Genomic DNA, 26,204 nt, shown 5'->3' on the forward strand with positions numbered 1-26,204 from the left:
GAAGGAAAGCTAGATGTTTTTGCATTTCATGGTAAAAAGTGAAATATAAATAAATTTGTCACAGATGGGGGGAAAAGGCATGGAACTTTCCTTGCGCTTTGACCCTGGCTCATCAGTAAGTGCCATCATATTGTTCCAAACATAAAGACATGCCTTTGATGGGAGATAAAGATTAATGGAACAATAGTAACATATTGTCCAACACTTCCCTGGGGCTAATTTTTATAAGACTATGGAAAATTATCTTAAGCTGTATATGGTATAAGAAAATATAAACGAACTCTAGCGGTTTAAGCCCCAGTCGTAAGGCTGATATATCACCTTCAACTGAGAGTTGGCAAGCAGATCCAGTAACCCTTCAGAGTCAGCCGGCTCCAAGTAGTTTGATGCGTGCTTCAGTACCTCTACTTCATTCTTGCCAAAATCTACACTAAACCTGAGCATCAATTCAGGTAATAATATTAGATACCAAAAGTAGCAATGTAATAAATCAAGTTATCACCTCTCTCAGGATGATATATAATGTCAGTCGTACATTTGCACCATTTTATATATGTCATTCAATGTGATTACAATGCTACACTAAGACATGGTGTGTGCAAGTGTGTATGCATATGCCGATGATACTTAATTTCAAACCTTGGTTTCCCCCCAAAAAATAGTACGCATTCAGATATCAATATTCATATTTGTCATATAGAATGATAGAATATGGCTTCACATAACTGATGTGAAATGTGCACCCATGTATGTTCTTCCACAACAAATCGATCCACGAAGATCTTCAGGAATGTCAAAACATAAGGATTTATGCCTCAAATTCTCATTTTGGAGTTTTAACTTCAAGATTCAATCAGCTTTCGTATTTCACTAAGCAACAAGAGTTTTTGCAACTCTGAAAGTTTAAAATCAAACTCTTGGTCCAGTGTGCCAAGCATGTCTATTTACAAGTTCCTTTTACCTCATGCATGTGTGTGTGAAAGAGAGAGAGAGAGAGGGAGATTCCAAGTTTGCCCTTAAATAACACAGTAAAGTGCTCTGTGAACCAACCCTCACCTCCCCTCACCCCCAAAAAGAAAAGAATTACATCCTGCATCTGTTGTTAGTGTAAACTTACCATTTAAGGATTTTACTAGCCGATGCAACCTTGACATTCAAATCAATAACAATTCCTCCATTTCTTAAAAAATCACGGGCTGCCTCCATCAACTCTTTGTCAATGTTCCCAGGAGAATAGCATCGTAAAGCAGGACCAGATCGGGTACCACAAACCAGCGCAAAGTGTATAAGTGGTTCTGGGTAAGGAAGAGCCACCTGGTACAAGAGAAAAAAAACAGGCATGAGGAAAATTGAACTGCCTATCAAGACACTCTTTAACTCTTTGTGCACAAAGTCCCCAAAACTTCTTTCCATGTCCACCTCTATAAACCTATCAAAAACCACCAGGAAATTTCCAAAATAATCAAATATAAATTGGAAACAAGATACTGTGTCTTGTTCCCTTCATATTCTGCCTATATAATACGTATGACACAACATCCCCCCCCCCCCCCAGGGCCCCTTTCTCTCCTTCCCCTAAACCCAAATTAAAAGAGAAAAGCAAACAGAACAGAGAAAGAGAATGACCATTTATTAAGCATCTACTACTCCAAATCTCATGTTATTAAAGGCTAAACACACTAGCACAAAATTTTGCTAGGTGCAAAGCAAAGTGCAGCTTATTTTCATAGATATGGAGAATGGTCATATTTGCATGAGAAAGAGTAATTACATCAGATTAAAAAAAAAAATGAGAAATCAAAGTTGAGAGAGAGAGAGAGATGTCTAACGCATGCCCCCTTGATCTTTCCAGCTCCAAAGGGATCTCCTTTGGATGTAGCTATATCAAGAAGATTGCCTTTTTGTTTCTCATTACCAATAGATTTCATGAAATATTACAACAATACAGTAACGGTAATATTTAAAAACAATGATTTTATTTAACAATGAATGATCTCAAATTAAAAAAAAAAAAAATAATGCGATAGTTCAATGGGGGAGGGGGCCCTGGTTCAATGGTCATTTGTTTGCTAGAATAAAAAAGAAAGTGCCTATAACAATACCTCAAATCCACTCCCCCCCCCCCCCCCCCCCCACACACCCCCCCCTAAAAAAAAGGAAAGAAACAAAGCAAAAACAAAAAAGAAGCTGGCTTACATACATAACTCATTAAAACAATTACAACAATGGTCATGTGGCAGTTGAACAAAAGGCAGAGCAACTTTGATATTTGAGAAAATTATACTTTGGCTTTCTTACCTTGGAACGTTTATCTTTTGCACCAAATGGCTTCATGAGATTGTATGGTGGCCGTTGGTTGGCCCTTAAAATGCCATTTTGAATGGCTGAAAGTGAATAGGTGGACCCACCAACAACATACTTAAAGTCTCCAAACAACTTCCTTCGTTCTAGTGGCCCAGCTGGATGACCCAACACCAGTATCGCATGGATGGCCATCATATTATAGAGATTTATAAAGAAAGCAAGCTTCTCTTCCCTTGGCATATCCTGGACTTCCACTCTTTGGAGCTCCTCAACTATTCTCAAATACCTAGAGAATTATACAGAAGACTTATCAATAAAAACTCAGATATGCCGACTACAATGAGTTTTTCTCAAAAGTTAAAGGCGTCAACAAACCTTGCATATTCTTCACTGCCATGAATACTTCTGTAATCCACGTGCTTTCCATCTTCTGATGTGTAGGCTTCAAGAATTGCATGGGACAAAAATCTCAGCCTTGAAGCAATTTCTATAATAGGCTTTGGCTTCACATCAATTATACCCCTTGGGATGTTGTGGCATTGAGATGACACAATAGGATCATTGTCCAAGAAGCGATACAAGTGGTTACCATCCTCAAACAGATTCTCTCTAGAGCAAAGTAAACATTGAGAACAAACAGAAAAGAATGGTCAATTATGGATTTTAAAAATAATAACAATAATTAAAAGAGTGACCCAGAGTCAGATAAAGATCAATGGAACTTCAAGAGACTCACTCAATAACATGTTCAAAAAAGAGTTTGCTTGCAAGTTTTCGTCCAAATTCAATAGCCTGTCCAGAAACACAAGAACAAGAGATAAAAGGTAAAATGTTAACAATGATATAAACAAGCTAGAACATGGATGAACTGAGAAAGCGCCTCTAGTTTCATTTTTAATTATAAGTTATTGGTCAGCTAATATATTCAAGAAGGCCCTTCAATGGGTGATAGATTAAATGGGTTAAAGAAAACCCTCCACAACCTTTTATCCAGGAAAAAAAAGAGAGGGATGAGGAGAAGATGTAATAGTAAATAAATATATTTTCTAGTCCTGTGAAACAATGCAGACATAAAGGCTCAGGATCCGCAATATACATAGTCCACATTAAATGCCATATGGATTTCTCATTTACCTAATGTATGGTAAATTTGGTTGATTAAAGGGTACTTTAGATTTTTATAAGTCCAGAAAGAGAGAACATTCTACAATGATGAAAGAGCACAACCAGAACTATTTTAGAATTTATTGTTTTAGATTTTCTTTATTTCATAGGAGATTGAATTATTTTAGACTTTTATTTTTAGTTCAAATAGGGATTAAAATTCATGTCTTTTAGATAGGGATTAGTTCTTGGATGAGTTTCAATTTTTTATAAGATTGTCTTTTGTTCCTGGAAGCTCTATAAAAAGGCTCCTGGTGGTTTTATTGTAGAGGAGAGATGTTTGATGAATAAAATTTCAGATTAGAGATTTTCCAAACTGTTGGGTGCTAATTCCCAACAGCTTAGGTCCTAATTCCTAAGTTTCTTTGGTGTTGATTCCAGGCAACCCCAAAGTGCTGATTCTTAGGGTTATCTTTAAATTTTTTTTTTTTTTTCTTTTATTTCCCTGTTGAAATTGTCCTGCATCATACAACTGCATGATAAGGCTGGAAATAGGCTACTATATAAGACCACTAAGAAATACAGTCACAATGCTACAAAAAAAAATACTATATTATTTTGCTGTATCCAAACTAATACCAATCCAACCATTTAATAAAATGTGACAAATTAACCAATCAACAAAACTAGTTCCAAATAATATCTTATTGTTGCATCGAAACATATAAATGTCGATTAATCTGACTAACATTGAACTTGGTAAAATGAAAGATCCACCAACTTTAACTAGTAAGCTTTGACCATAATTTGAGTTCTTGAGACGCTGAAACATTACATTAGCTAAAAAGATCAATAATTCTTTGGTGCAACTCCAGAATTATTTAAGATTAGCACAATGAAAGAATAGCACAATTGAAATATGAAGTAAGATAATTTCCCTAAAGAATGCCAAAGAGCCAAGTAACCAACATAGAAACATCTGGGGGCTGCTTATGCTTTGTTTATGTTATAATAACAGATACCAAAATAGTCACAGTATCCATACAGACATATCTGGGTAAAAATCCAACATGAAGAGCATCTGATGGCAATTGTTATCTGATGTGTAGTAAAATTTTGAAAATGGTAGCAGTGCAATAAAGTAAACACAGCTACAAGGTAGATCATCAATATGCACATCATTCATAAGTTCAATGGAAGTAACATCTAGCCGTTACCCACCCAAAACCAAGAGCATAACTTTTTGTGCTCAAATTCGTGACCATGGCCTTAAAAATGCATAAATTACAACAACTAACAACTTCCTGGTATATCAGAGTTCAACTTGAAATTAAGGTTTAATAATTATTTTATTTTTGAGTCATCAAAAGTTTACAAAGTTTCATAAGTAAAACATCAATGCTATGTGACTTTGTGTTTGCATGCATGCTTGTTCTTTTATACTCAATCTCAACAATATGAAGGGATCAGTCTTTGAGACTCAAAAAAATGCAAAGTGAGATCCATTCTTTTATATTAATAAAATAAATAAATTAGTGATCATTTTTTTTTTACAACAAATGCAGTAGAATGAGATTGACAGGGAAGTTAAAGTCTTACAATGGTCTAGGTATGCTTTATGAGTTAAAGACTCAGACTACTAAACTCAGACTGTGAGCCAATACCAGAAAGTAGACTGACTTTCTCCAAAACTCAAAATAAAATTTAACTAACCTCTTCCCTTTCCAAATACTGATCTTCTGATAAGAAATCGACAGCTTCTGAACCTAGGAAACAGTTGGTGATCCTTCGCATTTTATAAAACCGGTCCTTAACAACAATAGATTCTTTCATTTTTCGGACAATTAAAGCTAGTTCATCAATAGCCCCACTACTGGAGAGGTCATCTTCACCAGAAAGAGGCGGTAAAGGAGCTTCAAATGATGGTTCTTCATTGATCAGATAATCAATCTTTTCATTGAGCATTCCAGACTCATTTAAGGCTTTTAGCTCATTCAATCCACCAATAAGGATTTCATTGAAGAACACCTTTGGAACAGCAGAAGACCCAGAAATTTTTTCTAGCTCTAGCTTTCTACTGGGGTAGATATCAATGTTAATTTCAATATAACTAAGCTTTTTCCAGTACAGAAATAACCTAGCCTCTTTGCAATCTTGGCACCCTAACCTTGTGTAAAGTAAAATTCTTCCTTTCATGGCTATAGGTTGTGCAGATTCTTCAACAACTTCTTCCCTCAACTCAGCTTTGTTGTCTGCATCAGCATCACGTGACATCGTTATATAGCTTAATGGATTCCATGCAGATTTCTCAGTTGTTTTCTGAGAGACTTCTTTGGCATCACTGTTCTCGGTGGAATCTGGTGCATCCCTATTTTCATCCTCAAAAACATCCTGTCCATTTTCATCTTTTTTTCCAGAAAGGCGACGCAGAACGCTGGACACTGCAACTACACCCTTCTCCTTAACAAAATTTTTAAGTGCCACTGCTTTCTCAACTACACCCTGAGTCTCTGGATCAAGATCCAATGAACGGGTAGATGCGCTTCGGCTAGCTTCCATCCCAGGAACCTCTGTTCCATCAAAGACAGGCTCCTGTTCATTCTCCTCACCAAGAACCTCCTCCGTTGTTTGGTCCATAGCCTCTCGAGATTTAGACTCCAAAACCCTATTCTCATCCATCTTGTCAACTAAATTCCTACTCTCATTTATCTTGTCACTAGAGTCATTGTCCAATTTTTGTTCAGTTTTAGACTGCAAATCCCTGCTCCCATCCTTCTTTTCAACCAAATCATTCAGTCCAACATTATCATCTACCTTTTCTTCTTGAGCTTCAGACTGCAAATCCCTACTCACATCCATCCTATCACCCAATCCATCATGCCCATTATCATTTTTTAATTTAGGAGTATCCTCACTGATGTTTAAAGATTCCATCTCCTTTGATAGTTCCCCTTGATCTTCTTTTTGAACAACAAGTTCTCCCTCCAACTTTACAATGGTTAGAGAATTCGTCTATTCTTCCCAGTTGAGTGTTCCTTTTCCGTCAGGCCAGCAAGAAATAAAGTTTGGGATCCAACTCATCAAAATGTGCACTAAAATTTTTATTAATCTTGCACATGTAGATTGTGAGAATTCAAGGAGTTGATGCAGGCTGCACAGCAAGTTCAAAAAAGAGCTTTAAAATATCATTATTTAGCACTCATATCTGAATATTTAAAATAACAAATTACACCACTAAAAGATATAATTGCAAACTCTTAATGCATAAATTGATATTTGCATCCAACCTCATGCGATGTAGCATAATAATGAAAAGAAGGCCTCTAAATATCACACCAGACACTTGAAATGCAGTAACAGGGACGGGGGAGGAGAAGGACCAAAGACTAATCCGTTTTGGGTTCTAGATTGCCATAAGTTTTTTATTAATTAGTGCCTGCCCTCATGCAATAGTACCAATGCAAATACTTATCTAAGTCACATGATATAGGCTTATAGCAGCATCTAAAATGAAAAGATGGACGTAAAACTAAGAGACCCTGAATTTCTAAAACAGCTTGACAGCCATTAATAAAGGAGCCATCAGCCATCAAAATTCAAGCAAATTCAAGAACAAATCCTAGGATTCTTGAGATACCCGACAATTGTTTATGTTTTTATAACAGCAACATCAGTAGCGGGCACTCCTAGTCCAAACACAAAGAGGAGATGTTAAATATTATCAAATTACACAAGCACTTATCAAAAAGAAAATATCAAATTACACAAGCTAAAACCAGAAACTAGCAACACACCGTGCCAAAATTCGAATGATATACAGTCAAAATACAACATTTAAAAGCATATGTTCATCCATGATTGAAGTAAGAAACATTTGTACTCGTACCACACCTAGACTCATAATGCATTCATGATACTGTGATTTCTGCAAAAGACCCTCAAACAAGAACACTCTTCAAAAAATTAAACCCAAACATTTTGTTGCACACAGGGCCCACTTAAACAATTGTCAACAAATGACCAAATCAATACCTGATATAAACCTAGTCAATATAGTGGATATAAACCTAAGAATACTTCAATCCTATATTCAAATTTGAACAATGAGAATTTTTTTAGATTCAAACTTTGAACTAATGGGTCAAAAAATCAACTACCCCAAAAGTAAAAAAGCAAAACACAGACCAGGACAAATGCGTACAGCAACAAATATATATATAAACTAAAGCCACACGAATTCAAAGATTAGGTGGATATTTATGTTTTATAAAATAAAATTTAGGGAAAAAAAAAAAAAAAAACACTGTTTTCTTTAAATTTAAATCATCCATTTACAGCTCAAGAAACCCAGAAAACAAAACCTCCCGCCATCTTTAACGAATCAATCAATGATCTCATTATCATTTCCATCTTTCTCAGCAACCAAACAGAGGGCAAATATGAACCACTAATGCCCATTATCCACAAACACAAACAAAATCCAAAAAAAGGAAACAAATTTTCGATTTTCAGGAACTGGGGTGCAGCAATAATATCAAATGAAATAGAAAAAACAAAAACCCATTACAGAGTTTGTGGAAATGAGAATAGAAACCTTACAGATCTGAGAGTAGCTAATCGGTCGTAATGGAAAATGGAGGAGCAGTAAGAAATGGTGAAGAAGATCTAAGGAGTTACAAAAGAAATCTGGGTATGAATAAATATGTCGAAAGTTACCATTTTTGGGTTGACGTTGAGATTGAAATGAAACGTTGAAAGTGGGAGATTTTCAGAGGGAAGAGTAGTCAGAAGCGGGAAATCCGTGGGCATGAAAGAAAAATGAGAAAAAAACATGTGAGTATTTATGTTTATAACAAATTAAATATTATTACTTTAAAAAATAATAGATTGAGGATTCAAAATCTAACAAAATAAGAATTATAAGTTTGGAGTTTGATTTTTTTTTTTTTTTTTAAATCAAGGTTTAAATAGTTACTTATGAGTTATGAGTTTTAATTGCTACTTTGAAACTACATTTTTTTATTTTATTGTTTAAATGAATTATCCTTCTTTTTTTCTTGTTCCTTTTTTTTTTTTATTGGGTAAGTGGAAAAATAGAAAAGTGAAAAAAAATGTCATGGAGAATATTTTTCTCCAATCCAGTACATTATAGTTTATGAGATTATTCACATATATTATTTAAATAAATTTTAATGTGTCATGTTACTAATTATATTTGAATTATCTCTTTATTTACCACATAATGAGTTGGAACTTCGGATAAAATTTTCTTCCAAATCTATTTGTAGGTAAAGTTTTTCCTACTAGTTGTAACTTAATTTAGCATCCTAGCAGGTCATGCTTGTAAATGTGTGTGTGTGTTTTTTTTTTTTTTTTGATAACATGCTTGTAAATGTTTTTTTAAATGTTTTTCTTTGAGAGACTTTATTTTTTTGAGAAGTTGTTTTAAGCTGAGTTTGGATGGTGTTTTAGGCCTGGCATCCAGCGTTTGTGTTTCATTTCTGTGGGTTTCATGCACTATTTATGGGACCCACAAGTACGGATTTTAACAAATTTTTTTTTAAAACTAGGACTCACGACACTATTCACACATTTAAAAATTATTTTACTACAGTATTTTCAGTTTTCAATAATAAATGATATCCAAATAGACCCTTAGAGACTGGATGCTCCTCTACCATGTGTCTCTCTCACTTTATATAGGAGCATATTTGAATTCTAATATAATATTTTTACGGTTAATTTATCAAAAAGAAGAAAAATAGATAAAGGAGCTAGTCAAATCACTTATAACCCAGTGGGGTTGGCCAAGCGGTTCGGCGCTTGGTCTCAGAGTGCTTGTACTTGGCTCGACTAGGTGTGCTCCCTAGTTCGAGTCCTGCTACCTGCACTTTGAAAAGAATCCCTGGGCCAGTGCTTTACCCCTTCGTGGGCCGACCCGGCACGAACAGTGATTAGTCTCTGGTTGAAAGCTTTAAGGATACATTGTGGGAAACCAAAAAAAAAAAAAGTCAAATCACTTATGTGAAATTCTCTCTCTCTCATTTATTATTATTATTATTTTATAATTGAATAGTTAGAGAATAAAATATTTAAACTTTAAATGCATCCATTAAATATTGCAAAAGATACCAATTAATTAAATTACTCTTGATTATTTTTTCTTTTCATTTTGGAAGCTTAAAAATGATGGACCAGCACAAGGAAATAATCATCCCTCTCTTTTTACTTCCTTCCATTTCCTACTCTACATAATAAATACATTCTCCATGTTCACTCCACCATCCTCCCCCCACTTGGAAAATTGTGTTTTGTTTAAGGGTGAGGTTATACCTTCACTGGATAAAGATTATAGACAATGATTTTATTTTATTTTATTTTTTCTGTTTTCTTTTCTTTTTTGGGGCGAAAGCAATTAATTACTAAGGTATTAGGGAAAAAGTAAAAGACTTTACTATAATCCTTCTCAATAAATTATAGGGATATTAAAAATGTGTAATATAGACTACAAAATTTTGCAATCACTCTTTATTTTTTTTTTTAAGAATAAACACACGTAAGGGCGAGGGAATAAAATTTACGTTCTAACACAAAAGCCACTCAAATTGTATTGTTAATTATCTTAACTTGCAATGGCTCCCTCAAAAACAAAAATTTATTATTATTATAATAAAAAATAATGTTAACTTGCAATGTCTACCGGTCTATCCTAATGTCAATTGATAATAATAATTTAGTGGATAACTATCCACCCTAAACTATGAGAGTATTTAAATATTTGTATTGTGCTACATAAATTATTAATTTATAATTTGGGGGTCCTAGGCCATGGCAATTTCAATATGTGACGTTTGCTCCATGATGATTGTTTTTTATCATTAGCTTAAAATGCCAAATAATTTTTAATATAGGTAAGATTTGAACTCAAATCTTTTACTCAATGACAAGAGAATTTTAAAAAATTAATAATGTATACCCTTATGAAAGCACTTACAATATGCACCGTTATTTTGGACTTTAATTTGGATGGTAGATTGTAAATTATCTTTGAAATAGAGTGTTGATTGAAAATTTGCAAGATTGCTATTAAATTGTTTTCAAAAAATGCGTAGTCTTCCTCACATGCTTCGCATGGCTTCTCAAAATGAGTGATATCTTAGAAAGAAGGGGAGCGAATTTTTTATTTTTTATATGGTTTGAGTATCATAATATTTCATTAGAAATTCTAGCATGCCATAACTTTTTTTTAATGTTTTTTTAAAGTAACAAGTTGCAAGAAATGAATCTATAGTCGATAATAGATACATATGAAAATAATTGTTATTGTCTATCACTCAGAATTCAAAATTTAGCACTTCAATAAGTTGTGAAATAATTGTAAAATACTATTGGATTCACTATCGGTATGGAGGCAAACTTTTTTTTTTTTTTTTTGGCGAGGGGGGGGGGGGGTTGCTGGGGGGGAAGAGAATAAAACAGCAAAGTATGGGAGCAAAGTTATGTCGCCAAAGATAAAGGGGATCAAGAATCAGGTTGTAGAATTGGATTCAAGTGTAATGGTTTAGCATAAGGACAGTTCTGGCAACAACAGTACACTATGCAGTGTTGTTGATGATTGCAAGGCTTTAACACGGTTGAAAACGAGCATTGTTTCAGGAAAGCTAAGGTTTGGGCCAATTTCACTCTACTTTACTCTACTCCCCCTTCCTCTCCTTCAATCCAAATGAACCATAATTGTTGCGTAGATTATATGGCAAAGCACGATAAAGAAATCTTGTAACCTTTTGTAATGCTCCTATGGTTATGTTAAATCTATTTAATTTAATGCATACACCGTTGGTAGTGTTTATTTTCGTACATGTTCATCAGTGTCTAAACTCAAAACCAAGAATTTTCAGCGAAGGCATGTAAAGTTTGGAAGACCTTCCTAGATACTGCACCCCTTTAAAATTTACCCATCAAGGTAAGTGTACATTTACAAGACTAGTATACAGAACATGTCTACAACACATTGTTCCACAGGCGCCACAGGGGAGGTCACCTGGATTAATGAAGATAATTGGAACAGAAATACCGAACCATTTTTCTTTTTTCCTCTCCTACTTCATACCTATAACAGACATGGGCAGAGTTCAAACTGGAAGTCGGGCAAAAACACTCCTTTCCAAGACATTTTGCCTTACAATGATCCAATGTTTATGTTTCCCCTCTCATTGGCTAATGTCTGCTCTATGTTACTGGATATATACATGAAATGAACAGTACACAGTTCAAACTTCGAAATCTCTGTAGGCAAAAGATTAACTAGACAACAAGCTATACTTAGAAGAAGGCTCCATATAAAACTCAACGCCTCCACATGCAGTGAGAACTGTAGAAGAGATGTAATCATCCACCTCAATACCTTCTGCTTTCATCCGATACATGAGCTTCAAAGCCTCTTGGCAGAGCCCATTCTTTGCATAACCCACAATCATAGCCTTCCACGAAACCAAATTCCTTTCTGGCATGCTGTCAAAAACTTGGAACGCCTCTGATACATACCCACATTTCGAATACATATATATTAATGCACTACCCACAAATACATTAGACATGGCAGGGGTCTTGTTTGCATAGGAATGAATCAACTTCCCCTGAAGGATAGAATCCATATTGGCACACGCTTTCAAAGCTGACGAAAAAGTAAACGAGTTAGGATCTACACCTTCCTCCATCATTTCTTTCAAGAACTCAAGAGCTTCAGACTCCTGCCCAAGACGTGCACAACCGGAAATAATTGCAGTCCATGATACAACATCTCTAAGAGGCATCTGCTGGAGGACCTTGAAGGCATGAAGGTACTCTCCACATTTACAGTAGAACCATATTAGAGTGCTTCCCATGTATATACTGGGCTCCATAGAATTCTTGATTATTTGTGCATGAAGCTCCCTACCCAATAGTGAAGCCTCAATTAAGCCACAAGCCCTGAGGATGCTTACAATTGTCAAGTTGTTAGCATGTATACGTCGTCTCTTCATTACTTGAAACAGTCTAATGGCCTCCTCACCAAGCCCTTTCCGAGCATATCCAGCTATAAGTGATGTCCACGTAACCGTGTTTCTCTTCCTCATTCGATTAAAGACTTTTCTAGAATCTGTCATCTCCCCACATTTTGCATACATATCTACAAGGGAGGTCCCTACAAAAATATCATTCTTATATACTTTCTTCACTATGGCACCGTGTAACTGTCTCCCAAATTTTAATACCTTCTCCTCTCCACAAGCCTTCAGAACACCACATACAGTAAACTCATTAGGCAAAAACCCTTTACTTAACATTCGTGAGAACAGTGAAAATGCCTCCTGTCCACACCCTTGTTGTGAACAGGCAGTGACCATCGTTGTCCAACAAACCACATCCCACTCTGGCATCCGATCAAATACACAAAATGCACTTCGTAACTCCCCACATTGCGCATAGAAGTAAACAACAGCGCTATCTACAATCAAGTTCCTCCAACCACCTTTCACAATACAAGCATGAATCTGACTCCCAAGTTCAAAATCCGATCTCCTACGACACAAATTCAAAACACACACAAACATGTTACCATTCGCTGGAACCCTATTTTTAATAGAGTCCTGAAATAACCTTAAAGCCTCATCATCCAAACCAAATTCCAAGTACCCATCAATAATAGCAGTCCAAGTAACCACATTCTTCTTCGGCATTTTATCGAACACTTTACGAGCCTCAGCTAATTTCCCAAAACCCAAGTAAGTACTAATCAAATTATTTCCAACATACGTAGCCGAATCCCGCAAGCATTTCAAAACAATCGCGTGAATTCTTCTGACCTCTTTCAAACTACGACTGGACCGAAGCCAGACCGCGAGCAAGTCAGGATTTGGCCACTGATTATTATCGGAAAATCCGACATCTGGGTTTTGTTGGGAGCTGGAGATATCAATTGGGTCCTCGCTACAAAAGCAGCAATGGAAATTTGAGGTGGTCCTGTAATAATGGTCATGATTATCATTGTTGTTGTTGCTATTAATATTCCTTGACTTTGAGTTCTTGGTTTGTGTTGAGGATTTGGGTTTGGGTTTGGGTTTAGAATTGGATTGCTGAGTAGAGAGAAGTGGAGGTGGTTGTGAAAGGAAGAATCGTGGTAAGAGCAAAGTTGCTGAGAGCATTTGTCTAATTTTGGTTTCGATTTGCCGCGAAGAAATGAAATATAAAATTCAGTTTGACTTCGGCAGCTGGGCACAGTAGTAAATGTATAGTACCAAATAGCCGTTGTTGTTGGTCTTAATGGCTCGAGAAGCGATCACGAGAGAGCTAGCCATTTCCGGGAAATATTTTATTTATTTTAGGGCAAAATCTTGGACACCGTACCCTTTAAAATCTTTCTGTATTTTTTTAATTTGATATGAATTTTATTTTATGTTTTTAATACGTTTGTTAAATTTTGTATAAATTGAATATTATTTACTATTCGATTAATTAACTTATTTTTATGCATAATTTTATATTATAAAAACTTGAAATATAATTATTTGATTGATGACATAACTATTGATTTTTTATATTCTTGACATTTTACAAGCTCGATATAATAAAATCATATAATCCGATTGTTAGATTTTTCAAAATTCATAACTTATAAAAAGATATAAGAAGTGTTTAGAGATAAAATTTTCCCCTAAACTTTAAGTATATAGAGTTATTTTAGTTCCTAATGTTTAAAATGGTTGTTTTTAGTCCAAAAAACTTAAATGATCAATTTGAATCCTTAAACATCTTAAGTGGTCAATTTTAGTCCTTAACAACTAAGAACAGTTGCTATTAGTCTATATGGAGTTATGATGCGTCAGTTCTTAGTTTAACCATATCATCTAAAGAGCTAGAATTGATCATGGACTAAAGTTACTAAACATTAGGAACCAACATCATATGTATTATATTTAAGCCCTTTTTTTATTTAGAGAATTTTTCAGGTTTAATGTACCACATTATTTAAAATTTAAATGATATGGTACTTAGTACATCTTTAAATTTGTAATATTTAATATTTTGAATATTAAAATGGAACCATTTCAAATAAAGAGAATCCTAATATCCAAGGTAGATAAATCTACTCTCTTTTTTTCTCAAGTTTTTGCTAGTAAGTGTCCCAAAGGCACAAGTTAAGATGCATTCAATACTTCGTCAAATAAAATCAAACTATGCACACTTATCAACAAGAGCACAATGAATCTATGCCTCAAACTTAATGAATTATTAGGGTACATTATAGCTCATAATTAAATATTTATTATTATATTATAGAAAATATTTATTATTCTATAACACATACCTATAAAAAATGGTGGTTACATATAAGAGTAATAATGCGGGTATTATAGGCAAGGAGAAACGTGCCAACGAAAAATTAAAGGCCAATTATTATTGGAAAATAGTGGAGCTCATACCCATTAAGCTTAAGTTTTTTGGTTAAGTGGTGTCTCTATGATTTATCTTAACTAATCACAGACACACGCGATGTGTGAGAATATATAACTATTTTTTAACGTGATATAATGTATGATTTATTCTATAAAACGTACTGGAGACATTACTTCTAAAATTATTTTTCATCTCTCCATCTCTACAAATATATCATTTTATTATTTTGAGTTAAAAAAAAAAAAAAAAAAACTTAGGTGCATTTGATTGATATTATTCCATTACTTTAAAAAAAAATAAAAGATAGAAAGTATTCATTTTTCAAGTGATCTATATTATTCAAACTTTTGTATAGTGTGTTATATATATATATATATTTTTTTTTTTATTTTACAATTAAAATTTTTAAGTTCCAAAATTAATTATTTGAATTTTTCTTTCTCTTAAGAAAATTATCATGATAACCAAACCTCATCACAAATTTATAATTGATATTACTCAAATAATTTATAGAGACAATCAAATACATAATCATCTCACTTCTAAAATATCTAAAAATTAACTCAAACCAAAACTATAAGAGGGATAGAGCGTACATGTGATAAATAACTCAAAAAACACACCACCAAAGTGTATCATCCAAAAGTAGAAACACAAAAAAAGAAAAAAAAAATCATCAATCCAAAATAGAGTTACAAGAAAGAATATTTAATGTGAGAGAGAGAGAGAGAGAGAGAGGGGGGGAGGGCAATCACCTTTTTTGGAAGAGAATGTGAGACAAATGGCAAAATTATATAAAATGTATAGTTGTAAACACCAAATTATCCAAGTAATACTATATAATAGAATAACATTAAATCATTCTTTAATTTCATAGGATAACATGTAACAAACAAAAAATAAATAAAATTAAAAAGATAAAAAAATTAAAATATAACCAAATCATATCTACCTGAAGTAGAGTTAAACATAAAAATTCATCAATCTAAAGAATTAAACATCCACCAAAAGAAAGAATATATATATATATATATATATATATATATAGAGAGAGAGAGAGAGAGAGAGAGAGAGAGAGAGAGTATTCACCTTTTTGTGTGAGCAAAATATGGATTGAATGGAATAAAAAATAACAATTTTTTATAGTAAAAAAATTGGGAAGAAGAAGAGTCAAAATAAAAGGAAGATGAAGGGGTGGAGAAATTGCAAGGTTAAGGTATAGAGTAGTGGGGAGATAAAAAGGTAAAAGCAAGTAAATGTTAAAGAAGGTGTAATTGTAAAATGGCAAATTATAAGGAGAAAAATAATTGAAAAAGAGAGAAAAAATATTAAAAATAAGTTGATGATGTGGCTCAACAGGAGCGCAACAACATTAAACTTTACACTTCAGCTTTTAGATATGAATAATACTAGAGATACAAATTATTTATAACAAATTTTACAAACTACTGATGTAGTAAGTAATTATTAGTAAATGAAAAAAATGATATTAATGGTGGGTCTAGATAAAAACCAATAAGAGGTTGGTTGTATCAACATTTTGTAAAAACACTGTAAAATAGTTTGTGACTGTAGCATTATTCTTTAGATATATATATAGATATATAAATTACTCAAGGAGTCTCCCTAATTGACTATTTGAAACAATTAACTCTATGCATATTTTTGTTTATAATAAATCAAACATTTGATTAGGACACAATAAGAAAGAATGACATGATACGAACTTACGAAGCAGAAGCATTGCATGCGTGAAAGTGAAAGATATCAATATGGAGAATGACTTTGGGCTATTACTGGTCAAAAATGGAAGCAGCACCATGGCAAAACAACTAGAAAGGAGTGGTGCTGCAAGTGTGGGTATTTCTCATAGAACGTTACATAACAGGGCATTGATGGAAAAATGGCTAGCAAAATGCATAAACGAGTTCAGGGAAAATATTGGTTACATAAAAGAGTAATAATGTGGGTATTATAGGCAAGTAGAAACATGCCAATGAAAAATTAAAGGCCAGCTATTATGAGAAAATAGTTGAGCTCATATCCATTGGACTTAAGTCTTTTGGTTATGTGATGTCTCTATATGTTATATAATTACTCAAGGAGTCTCTCTAAGGTGTTTATCTCCCCTAGCAAGTGGTATCAAAGCCAATGATTTGAGGGCAAGTGTTTGTTAATGGGTCCTACTAGGTAGAACAAGGAAGACCCCATGTTCTTTCACCTATGGTTAAGTACGGGTTTTACTAGTGGTGAGTCAAGGTGATTGTGTGTTGGTGAATCTCATAGTTGTGCAAAGAAGACTCTCATTTCCACCTCAAGCATAGTTGAGCAAAGGGCATACTATTAGTGCTGATGATGCAGGACATTTGGGTTGTCAAGAAAAATGTTTTTGTTCAAGGAGGAAACTAACTGAAGTGCTACAAGTGACTTAGTAGGAGGCTTCCACGTGAAGGGGGAGATTTGTTAGAATATTCTCATGTGAGTAGTGTTAGTGTGGTTCATTATATAGTGAAGTCCCACATTAAATACTAATGAAAAGAAATAATAGTTAATATAACATACTTGAGCTCATACCCATTGGGTTTAAACCTTTTGGGTTAAGTAATGTTCTTATTTGTTAGATTAACACTTAAGGAGTCTCCCCAAAGTGTTTCTCTCCCCACAATAAACATAGCACAATTAAAAATACTACCCAAAAATGACATTCAATGATATTGATAGGTTTGGTGAGGTGGGTGCCTAATACCTGTTCACTTGATTACTTAGCCCTTGAAACTTAGTTTTAGGATGTGAATTAGGTTTTTCATGCAATTTTTTTTATTAGTGATTGGAATGTAACTAGGAAATAAAGTATTGTACTTTTCTTATTATAGATAGTAGTCAGGATCAAAGCCCTGTAATTATTCAACCAATTCATATTGTTTTCATTTATTAATGTTATGATTAGTGGCTTGAATAGTGCACGTGAGAGTGCACAGTCCTTGTCTTGGAAGGATTTGTAAACCAAGTCCTAGTTATATTAGGACTTGTATAACCGGCTTTACGATATGCTCTCCAATAATATACCCTAGCCGACTTATACTTTGTATATAATATGTTTGTCATGCGGCAATTGATTGATAAGTGATCAAAGGCAGCCGCATATTATTTAGAGTTCTAAGCCGTGCTTTGTTTTGAGAGAGAAATTTAGGTTTTCTCTAGTCACGTGCTTCTGGTGATTGAGAGCTCTTTTGGGTGTATTTGGGGTTTGGGTTTTGTGAGAGTGTTTTGGTACCATCTTTGTAATCTCTTTCTTTTGTTAGTGAAACTTTCTCCTTGACGCCGCCCGTGGATGTAGGCCAAAAGCCGAACCACGTAAATTTTTGTGTTCCCGTGTGATTGTTTCTTTTGTCGTTCTATTTCTATTTTGCATAAACCCACTGTTATTTGGATACACACACAACAAATAGATATTCATGCTTCTGCTATTCTCAAAAATTGGTATTAAAGCTTCCGCTTTTATAACAATTAATAATGAGAAAGTTATGCCACTAAGCTACTAGGCTCTTGTGAACTTCCTTCTTAAAAATAAGGCTTCTGAGAACTAGCCTCAACTAATGTTTTAATGTAGAAGAAATAAATGTATAAAGATATGTTTATTTATATATTAAGATGACTAATGTTAATCTTGTTATGTTGTGATCATTATTGTTATACAAATATAATTGCAATTGATTATTTACAAAATTAGTTTGATGGTTAAGAAACTCAAAATCAATTATAATATATATATAAATATAAATGCTTTATGCAGTTTTATTATGAAAATGATGAAAACTATGTAAATTTGTCCGTGTCTACAATACTTGGTGCCGCCATTGAACAAGAATGAGTGATGAATTTAGGAGGAAAAAAATGGCATTCTCTATCAAACATTTTTTTGTTATTGGGATTTTCTTCGATTTTAATACATCGAAATCCAATTCTAGCACGTAGTAACAATGGGGTAGCCTAGCCCTCCCCTCTTGTAGGCTACTTGAGATGGACAATGAAGAATAGGGAGGCAGTGAATATGTGGATGAATTTTTGGCTGTCTAATGGGAGGTAGAGGGAGCTTATAGAAGGACCCCTTACCCGTGGGGAAGATGAGTTATTTGTCAAGCAATGCTTTGATGAAAACAATGTTTGGAACCTAGCTAGTATCTCCTTTGAGATTCCAGAATGTATACTAAACTCTAGGGTTATTTCTCCCTCAAATCAGTTTACCTCCTTGCTAGGGGATTAAATCCTTTGAACCTGGGCAATATGTCATTCAAGTGGGTTTGGAAAACTGAAACTCCCCCTAAGGTTCAGTTTCTCTTATGGCTTTGTCTCCATGATAGCTTACCCACGATTGAAGTGCTAAGTTCAAGGGGTTTAATTCTTGATCCTATGTGCAAGATGTGCAATAGAGATTATGAAACTATTGAACACCTTCTTAAAGGCTGTGAAGTTACCCACAATTTCTGGTAGCAACTACAAACACCTTACTACACTAGAAATTCCTTTACACTCCCTCTCAAAGAATGGATTGAAGCCAATTGTAAAGATGAATTGAATGCCACTGTCAAAGGCATGCTGTGGAAGATCCTATTTCCTATGGCATTGTGGCAATTGTGGTTGCACAGAAACAACTTTGTGTTTAGGACAGGAACGGTGGACCACCAATTATGGAAAGAATGTTTGTAGTACAACACAGAATTCTACTCCATTGGACTTGAAGCAAAGATCAAGCAATCTAAAACAAGTGTTCCATTGGGATGGAAGAAACCACCAAGGGGTTGGATGAAGCTCAACTCAGATGGCTCGGTGTTGAGGAACCTAGGAGGGGCAGGTGGGGGTGGCTTAATACGGGATCATGATGGGAGTTAGGTAATAGGCTATGCCAAAGGGCTCGAGCACACAAACATTATCATGGTTGAATTGTGGGCCCTAAGGAATGGATTGGTCTTAGCCAAGGAGATGGGATTGAACAATTTAGTTATTGAACTTGATCCATTAAGTGTTGTAATCCTTATGAATAATGGCTCTGAAAATTTGTTGATCGAACCACTCTTAACTAATTGCAGGAACCTCTTAGAGGAGATCCCAAATAAGCACATGATCCACACTTACCGTGAAGCCAATCAATGTGTTGACGCATTGGCTAAGGAGGCGCAGTCCTTAGCTAATTTTGTTGTATTTTGTAACCCACCGCCTGTGGTGGAGCCTATTCTAGCTTGGGATAAAACTAATATATGTTGTAATAGACTTGTGAATTCTTAGTTTAATGTCATCTCATGGTTTACCAAAAAAAAAAAAAAACAATGGGGTAGCCATGTATGTCTACCTTCACTTATCCAGCTTGCATTTTAGAAGAATCTCCAGTTAATATTCGGATAATTCTCATAGGTTTGATGACTAAACGGATGAATGCAAATGTGAGTGTTTTTGTATTTTTTTTCATCAATATCAATTCTAATGTATTAGTACTATTGCAATGACAGTTAAAATCAATTGCAATTATATTATCACTTTTGCAATCTATTCCTTTATAAGACTTTTCCTGGTCAATAGGTTAGACATAAAGCGCAAAATTTTAATATCGTTTTCCTTGCTTGTAATAAGTATTACTCTTTGAAATTCAACAATTTGGTGGCTCTGATATGCAGAAATATTATAGCTACATTATCACCAATTCTATACAATACATACAAATTACTATTCACGACATTGTTAAATGCATTACGGTATTATGTTGATCTACTCATTTGAGCCTTAACATAGAGACGGTGTCGTGGATATTCAGTGTGGAAATCCATCCACAATTTTTAATGTATGATTGATAAATGTATAAACTAATTATTTTATAGTACCCCTACTATTTAAAAAAATTTAATGATATTGAGAAATAGGGAAAAAAAAATTAACATTGTATAATGTTTGAATGTATAATTGATAAATGTATAAACATATGTTTATTAATTTGTAAAGAACTAGGATAACCAGCCTCAAGCAGTATTTTAATTTGTGATACTTAAATGCATAAACATATCTTTGTTCATATATTAAGAGAACAAATTTAAATCTTGTCATGTTGAACTGAAATTTTCTGTTTTTTCTTCTTTTGTTGTCACGTTACTTCACGCGGTGTCAAAAGCGAGATTGAAAAGTTTAATTGGTTGCTTTTTTTCCATTTGATATGGAATCCAGCGCTCTGTTACAGCTATATCATTTATAGAGTTGTACAGCTATCTTATAAGGGTTGTATTAACGGACACCGTTAAGCACACCTTTTTCTGAAAAAAAAAATTATGTCTTCTTTCTCAATTTATGTTACTTTTTAAGTTTATACATACTATTTTAGGATATTTTTTACTTTTTCTGACAAATATTTTTTGTTTTTTCTGCCCTTAACCAGCACCAAGCGGTGCTAGTTAACATTCTCCATCTTATAATATCTCAGTTTAAACTCTGTTTACAATTCAAATTAAAGGCTGAAATATCTATCTACAGCTGCTATACAAATCTGATTTGAATTTGAATTTTATGCAGCTACGCAACACCATTATGCAGGAACATCACAGCTACACTACTGTAGCTTTACACACATCTTTACCAAACGAAGCCAAGTATAGTATACAATTAGTTAAAAGCGAGCTATAATATAAACTAAATAAATGAAATAACCAAAGAGACGCCACAGAAAGTTAACTTGGGACTTGGGAGTAAAAAAGTTACTCTGTTCTGTGAAAAAATCAGAACTGTTTCCCTTTTTTTTTTTTCTTTTTTTTCTTTTTTTGTCACGTTACTCATGCGGTGTCAAAAGCAAGATTGACAGCTTGAATTGGTTGCTTTTTTTCCATTTGATATGGAATCCAGCTCTGCTCATGGAGTTGCTTTTGGGTGCATATTTACTCTTTTGTGAAAATCCATTTTGTAGCTACTACCAAGTTTAGTGTAAACGACGAATAAGATTAGGTTAGTATTCACGTTTCTCAAAGAATTGAATACATGTGGTTAGCATGAACTAAAAAGCTTTAGCCCAGTCTTTAGTGAGATTACTTATTTTGGCTGTGATTAGCAAAGACATTTGAGAAGGTCAGCCTCTTGGAATTCTTCTAAGTTGCAAAGAAATACTAGCAATTGATGTCCTGAATGCAGGTTGGAAAACAAAGGTGCCCATTTTACACACATCTTTTATTTGAATTTCAATATGTAACTAGGTGTGTATAATAGTAATTATATAGCACGTATAATAACTTTAGTTTGTGAATTAATAATATTATGAAAGTCTTTTTGGACAAATGTTGAGTAAGGAGGACTATTCAATTTTATTTCTCTCATTGATTATTGAAACCAACGTTGCGGCACCAATACTGACCTTCTATTACCCAAACCAACGATACCCTAAGACTTAGAGTAAACACGTATTTCCACTTATGTGGTGCATTACTTTGGGTCCATTGATGAAGAACTTACTTTAGTTGAAAAGTTGAATTACAACTAGAGAGTTGCATATGAGACAATCATAGGAGTTATTGATTATAAGGAAATCATAATATTCTTTGTCGATGCGCTGAGGGGAACTGGAAAAGTATTTTTGTTTCATACAATATTGGCAACCTTAAGAAAAGCAGGTTATATTGCAATTGCTACAGCTACATCTGGCATTGCAACAACATTAATTCCTGCGTGGATGAATATCACATTCCATTTTTAAGATAATTTATCTTCCTAATCATGTTTTTAGTCATGACCAATTATATGTGGCTTTGTCAAAGGGAGTCTCCCAATCTACCACAAAAATATTGGTGCAAAAAGGAAGAATGCCTCAAGAGGAAGGTATTCACACAAGAAATATTGTATATAAAGATGTTTTGTTCCCTTCATCATAGGTACTAATTAACAATTTGTAAGAACTATCTTAGATATTGATTTATTTTAATACTTTAGAAATTTTAATGGTTATGGTGTCTTCCTTTTAATATTTCATTTTTTGATATTATTTATGTGTGAAATTAATTAGTAACAAGAAGGATGTACAACTCAAACGTGAGGATTGAGTCCACTATGCTGAATAAGGATGATCAATCAATATCGAACATGAAGACCATTGATAACAAGATATATTTCTTTTTAATGTTATCTTTAACCAACATCCCTATCTATTGTTTTTATCAAAATTAATATAAAAAGGTCATGCCGCGTATGGGCTAGGTTCAAAAATTGCTAATTTATTCACCTAGTTGGGGATTTACTGTTCAGCTTACAAAAAAGAGCTTTGGAAATTAGGGAAACGAGTTTTAGAGTCACAAAAGTTGGAAATGTGTGTTATGTTATTTTTTTTAAAGGATAATAACTAATTGATAATCTTAATATACAAACAATTTTTTTTTTCTTCATTTTCAAGTTCTAAGAACAAAGACAAACAACAAACTGATGTCAAGGACAATGAGGTTTCCATGGGGAGCATTATAGGGTAGATGGCGTAGATTAAGATTTCTAACTTAGCTTAAAAAAAAAAAGAAAAAAAGAAAAAAAGAAAAATGATTATATGATATTTTATGTGTTTTCCTCAAACAATGGAGAGCAAACTTTGGAATGCCTTTAGAAATACATGCATAAACATATGTTTATTGATATGTTAAGAAAACCAATATTAATCTTGTTATGTTGTGATCGTTATTGATTTAAAAATATAATTGTACTTGATTATTTTCAAAACTATTTTTTGATGGTTAAGAAACTCAAAATCAGTTTTAATTATTTTAGTTTACTTGCAATCAACTCCTTGGTAAACCTTTTCCTTGTCAACAGGTTAGGCAAAAGACACCTAATTATAATATCAATTTCGTATTGGTAAATGTGTCTTGCTTTTCGGAAACCAACAATCTTGTATTAATTGGTATACATAAATAAGCATAATACTTTTGTTCATTATGTTACATATGTTCGCTAAAATGTTCTAAACACAGGGTAAGTTGGATGCATTAATGTAGATTATTAAAGTTTTATGAGTGATTTGTTTGACACTCTTGTGTCAAGAAAGTGAGATTCTATTTTTAAAAAAATAATAAATTAGGAACGAACATAATATAATAAAAAACTGTAGGTGAACAATTTGGTGACCCAATCCTTGTCGCTCAAGTCTTGGTCCAAAAGGTCTCACACAATGAATTTTTGTAGAGTATGGGCTAAAGAACTTGTTTTCAGTTAGTTTCAACAGTTTGATGCATGAGTTAAGGGAATACACAAACAAGAACGAAAATGCCACTGTAGAAAAGTCTCCAGGAATGATAAGGCTAAAAACTTGATCAATAGATCAATGCAGTCAGTCTTCTCTCCTCCTTTTTCTTTTTCACCGTCCCCTCTCTTGGGGGACTTTTACATATTATATAGGCCCTTTCATATCATCTGGGCTTTACACTTGTTGATCATCCAAACCCCCACTTGAGCACATGTCCCATCAGACACCCCTCTAAATTCTGTGAGTTGCGGTAGCCAAGGTAGCACTGTTCAGGGATCTTTTCCTCATTAATGCGGCCAGGAGAGTAATTGTAATGCATTTAATGTGGTAGTGGCAGCCTTTGCTGAGATATTTCGGGTTTCCTTCCTTTTTACATATTGGGAAGATGAACTATAGTGGTTAGGATGTACATTTGCTCCGGAATTTGCAGTATCTGAGGAGAAATTACTCCTCAGACATGTTCTCTTTGCCCCAGTGGGCCTGAATAAGGATTGCTTGGGCCACGCCAACTCCTCGAACGGCCTGCGTCCTCAAACGGGCCTAGGGCCCAGCCAGCCTGTTATTTTGGGCCGGTCCCCACAAAAACATTATGCAAAAATCTCACAAATGAATAATAAAATTTTCACAAATAGTTATAAAATAAAAAAGATAAAAAACTCACAAATGAACAATAAATTCATTAAAAAATGCATCTAAACAAATTAGAAGGATAAATTTTTAGTAAAAAAATATAATTTAAAAATTTTAATATATATAGGCCCCAATTTAAATGTTGTCTGACCCTGAGAAATAAAGAAATATAATTGCCATGAAGTTGAACATTTATGAAAAACCTACGCTGGCTATTTTCTGCCAATATCAATGTTAATAAAAATAATAAACAAATAAGAAACATTAAACACAAATTTCAGATTTAATAACCAGACAATGTGAAACTTCCACACGGGCTTAGTATTGTACATTCACCCAAATATGGTCAAGCTCTTTTAATCTTATTAAAAAAAAAATTTCATAGTCTAACCACAAGACAAACATTTTATCAAACATGTAAAAGACTCACAGGTGATTTGCGAAATCAATTAAACCAAACAAAAATTTAGAAAAAATTATAATACTAAAGAGTCATAAATTTGTTAAATATTAAACTAAATTCCAAAATCAACCCCAAATTGAACACCCAAATTAGTGTGTGTGGAAACAGGTGACATAGATCATGGGGAAATTAAGTTAGACAGTTACCTCAAGCTCTCCCATTAAAAGAAGGGCATGTGAGTGGCATTAGGGGGATAGTAGTTGCTGTAATGGATACAATTCAAGTCATCACTAAAGAAAAATGTGGGGAGTAGAACGTGGATACCTCGAGCAATAACAAGAGGTTACCAAATCCTCACAAATATGGGACACATGGCATGGTAAACACACCAAAGAAAGACGTGGCATAATAATCGTCAATACTTCAAGTACAAACAGAAGTCTTAATCAACATAAGAGGACCACCACGAACCAAAGAACTTAATTAGATTCTTAAGAAGCAGTCTATAGCTTGGTACCAAGTAGTTCTTTAGCCATGTACAAAGATCTTCATTGTCTTATGCTTATAAATTTATGTCTCCTTGTATATGTACTTGTGGTTTCAATCATATATTTTAGTTTGATGTAATTTGTTATTGTTAATCTTGGTTCAATATGATTTATTGTTCAACTCGAAGTAATTTAGTGTTAGTACAATCCAATAGGCTTGAATCAAATTAACTTTGCTTAATTCAATTTCAATCAAGATGAATTGTTAAAGCATGCTTTAAATCAAGGTAGCTTATGTCACAATATTCTATTTCAAACACTCATTAAAAGTAGGCATTTAGTTTAACTTAATCATCTTAGGAGTTAGGTCACTTAGGATTTCACTCTCTCTCTCTTTTTTTTTTTTTTTTTTTTAGTTGTTAACTTGTGGATATTTCAAAAGTCCTATTAAGTTAGGCGTTTTCAATCCCCATACCCTAATCCACAAAGTCATATAATCATTTCAAGCTAACACCAGAAGCATAATAGTAACGTGTAAGCAACAAAATTTAATTTTTGGTTCAATCATTATCAAAAGCTCTGAAAAAATTGT

At 33.7% G+C, this 26,204-nt stretch overlaps 2 protein-coding genes across 6 annotated transcripts in view; both read right to left on the reverse strand.

Moving 5' to 3' along the window:
• The window catches only part of LOC126710384 (uncharacterized), a 102,575-nt gene continuing 76,371 nt past the window's right edge, over positions 1-26,204 (reverse strand). The window contains exons 1-8 of one of the 5 annotated variants that reach the window (XM_050410811.1): positions 8,008-8,231; positions 7,046-7,094; positions 5,122-6,559; positions 3,041-3,096; positions 2,680-2,913; positions 2,299-2,590; positions 1,118-1,314; positions 1-436 (exon numbers count right to left, since the gene is read on the reverse strand). In XM_050410811.1, coding sequence (XP_050266768.1) covers positions 283-436; positions 1,118-1,314; positions 2,299-2,590; positions 2,680-2,913; positions 3,041-3,096; positions 5,122-6,342 — 2,154 coding nt within the window. In that variant the 5' untranslated portion in view covers positions 6,343-6,559; positions 7,046-7,094; positions 8,008-8,231 and the 3' untranslated portion in view covers positions 1-282. Of the gene's footprint in view, positions 437-1,117; positions 1,315-2,298; positions 2,591-2,679; positions 2,914-3,040; positions 3,097-5,121; positions 6,560-7,045; positions 7,095-8,002; positions 8,232-26,204 lie in introns of those variants that run through there. The other 4 variants (XM_050410809.1, XM_050410810.1, XM_050410812.1 and 1 more) reach the window with 4 other exon arrangements.
• Positions 11,322-13,726, reverse strand: LOC126710386 (pentatricopeptide repeat-containing protein At4g18520, chloroplastic). Its single transcript, XM_050410814.1, has one exon. The coding sequence runs from the start codon at positions 13,590-13,592 to the stop codon at positions 11,709-11,711; it is 1,884 nt and encodes a 627-aa protein (XP_050266771.1). The 5' UTR covers positions 13,593-13,726; the 3' UTR covers positions 11,322-11,708.

Source organism: Quercus robur, chromosome 12 (genome assembly GCF_932294415.1).
Source record: "Quercus robur chromosome 12, dhQueRobu3.1, whole genome shotgun sequence".
Lineage (NCBI taxonomy): Eukaryota > Viridiplantae > Streptophyta > Magnoliopsida > Fagales > Fagaceae > Quercus > Quercus robur.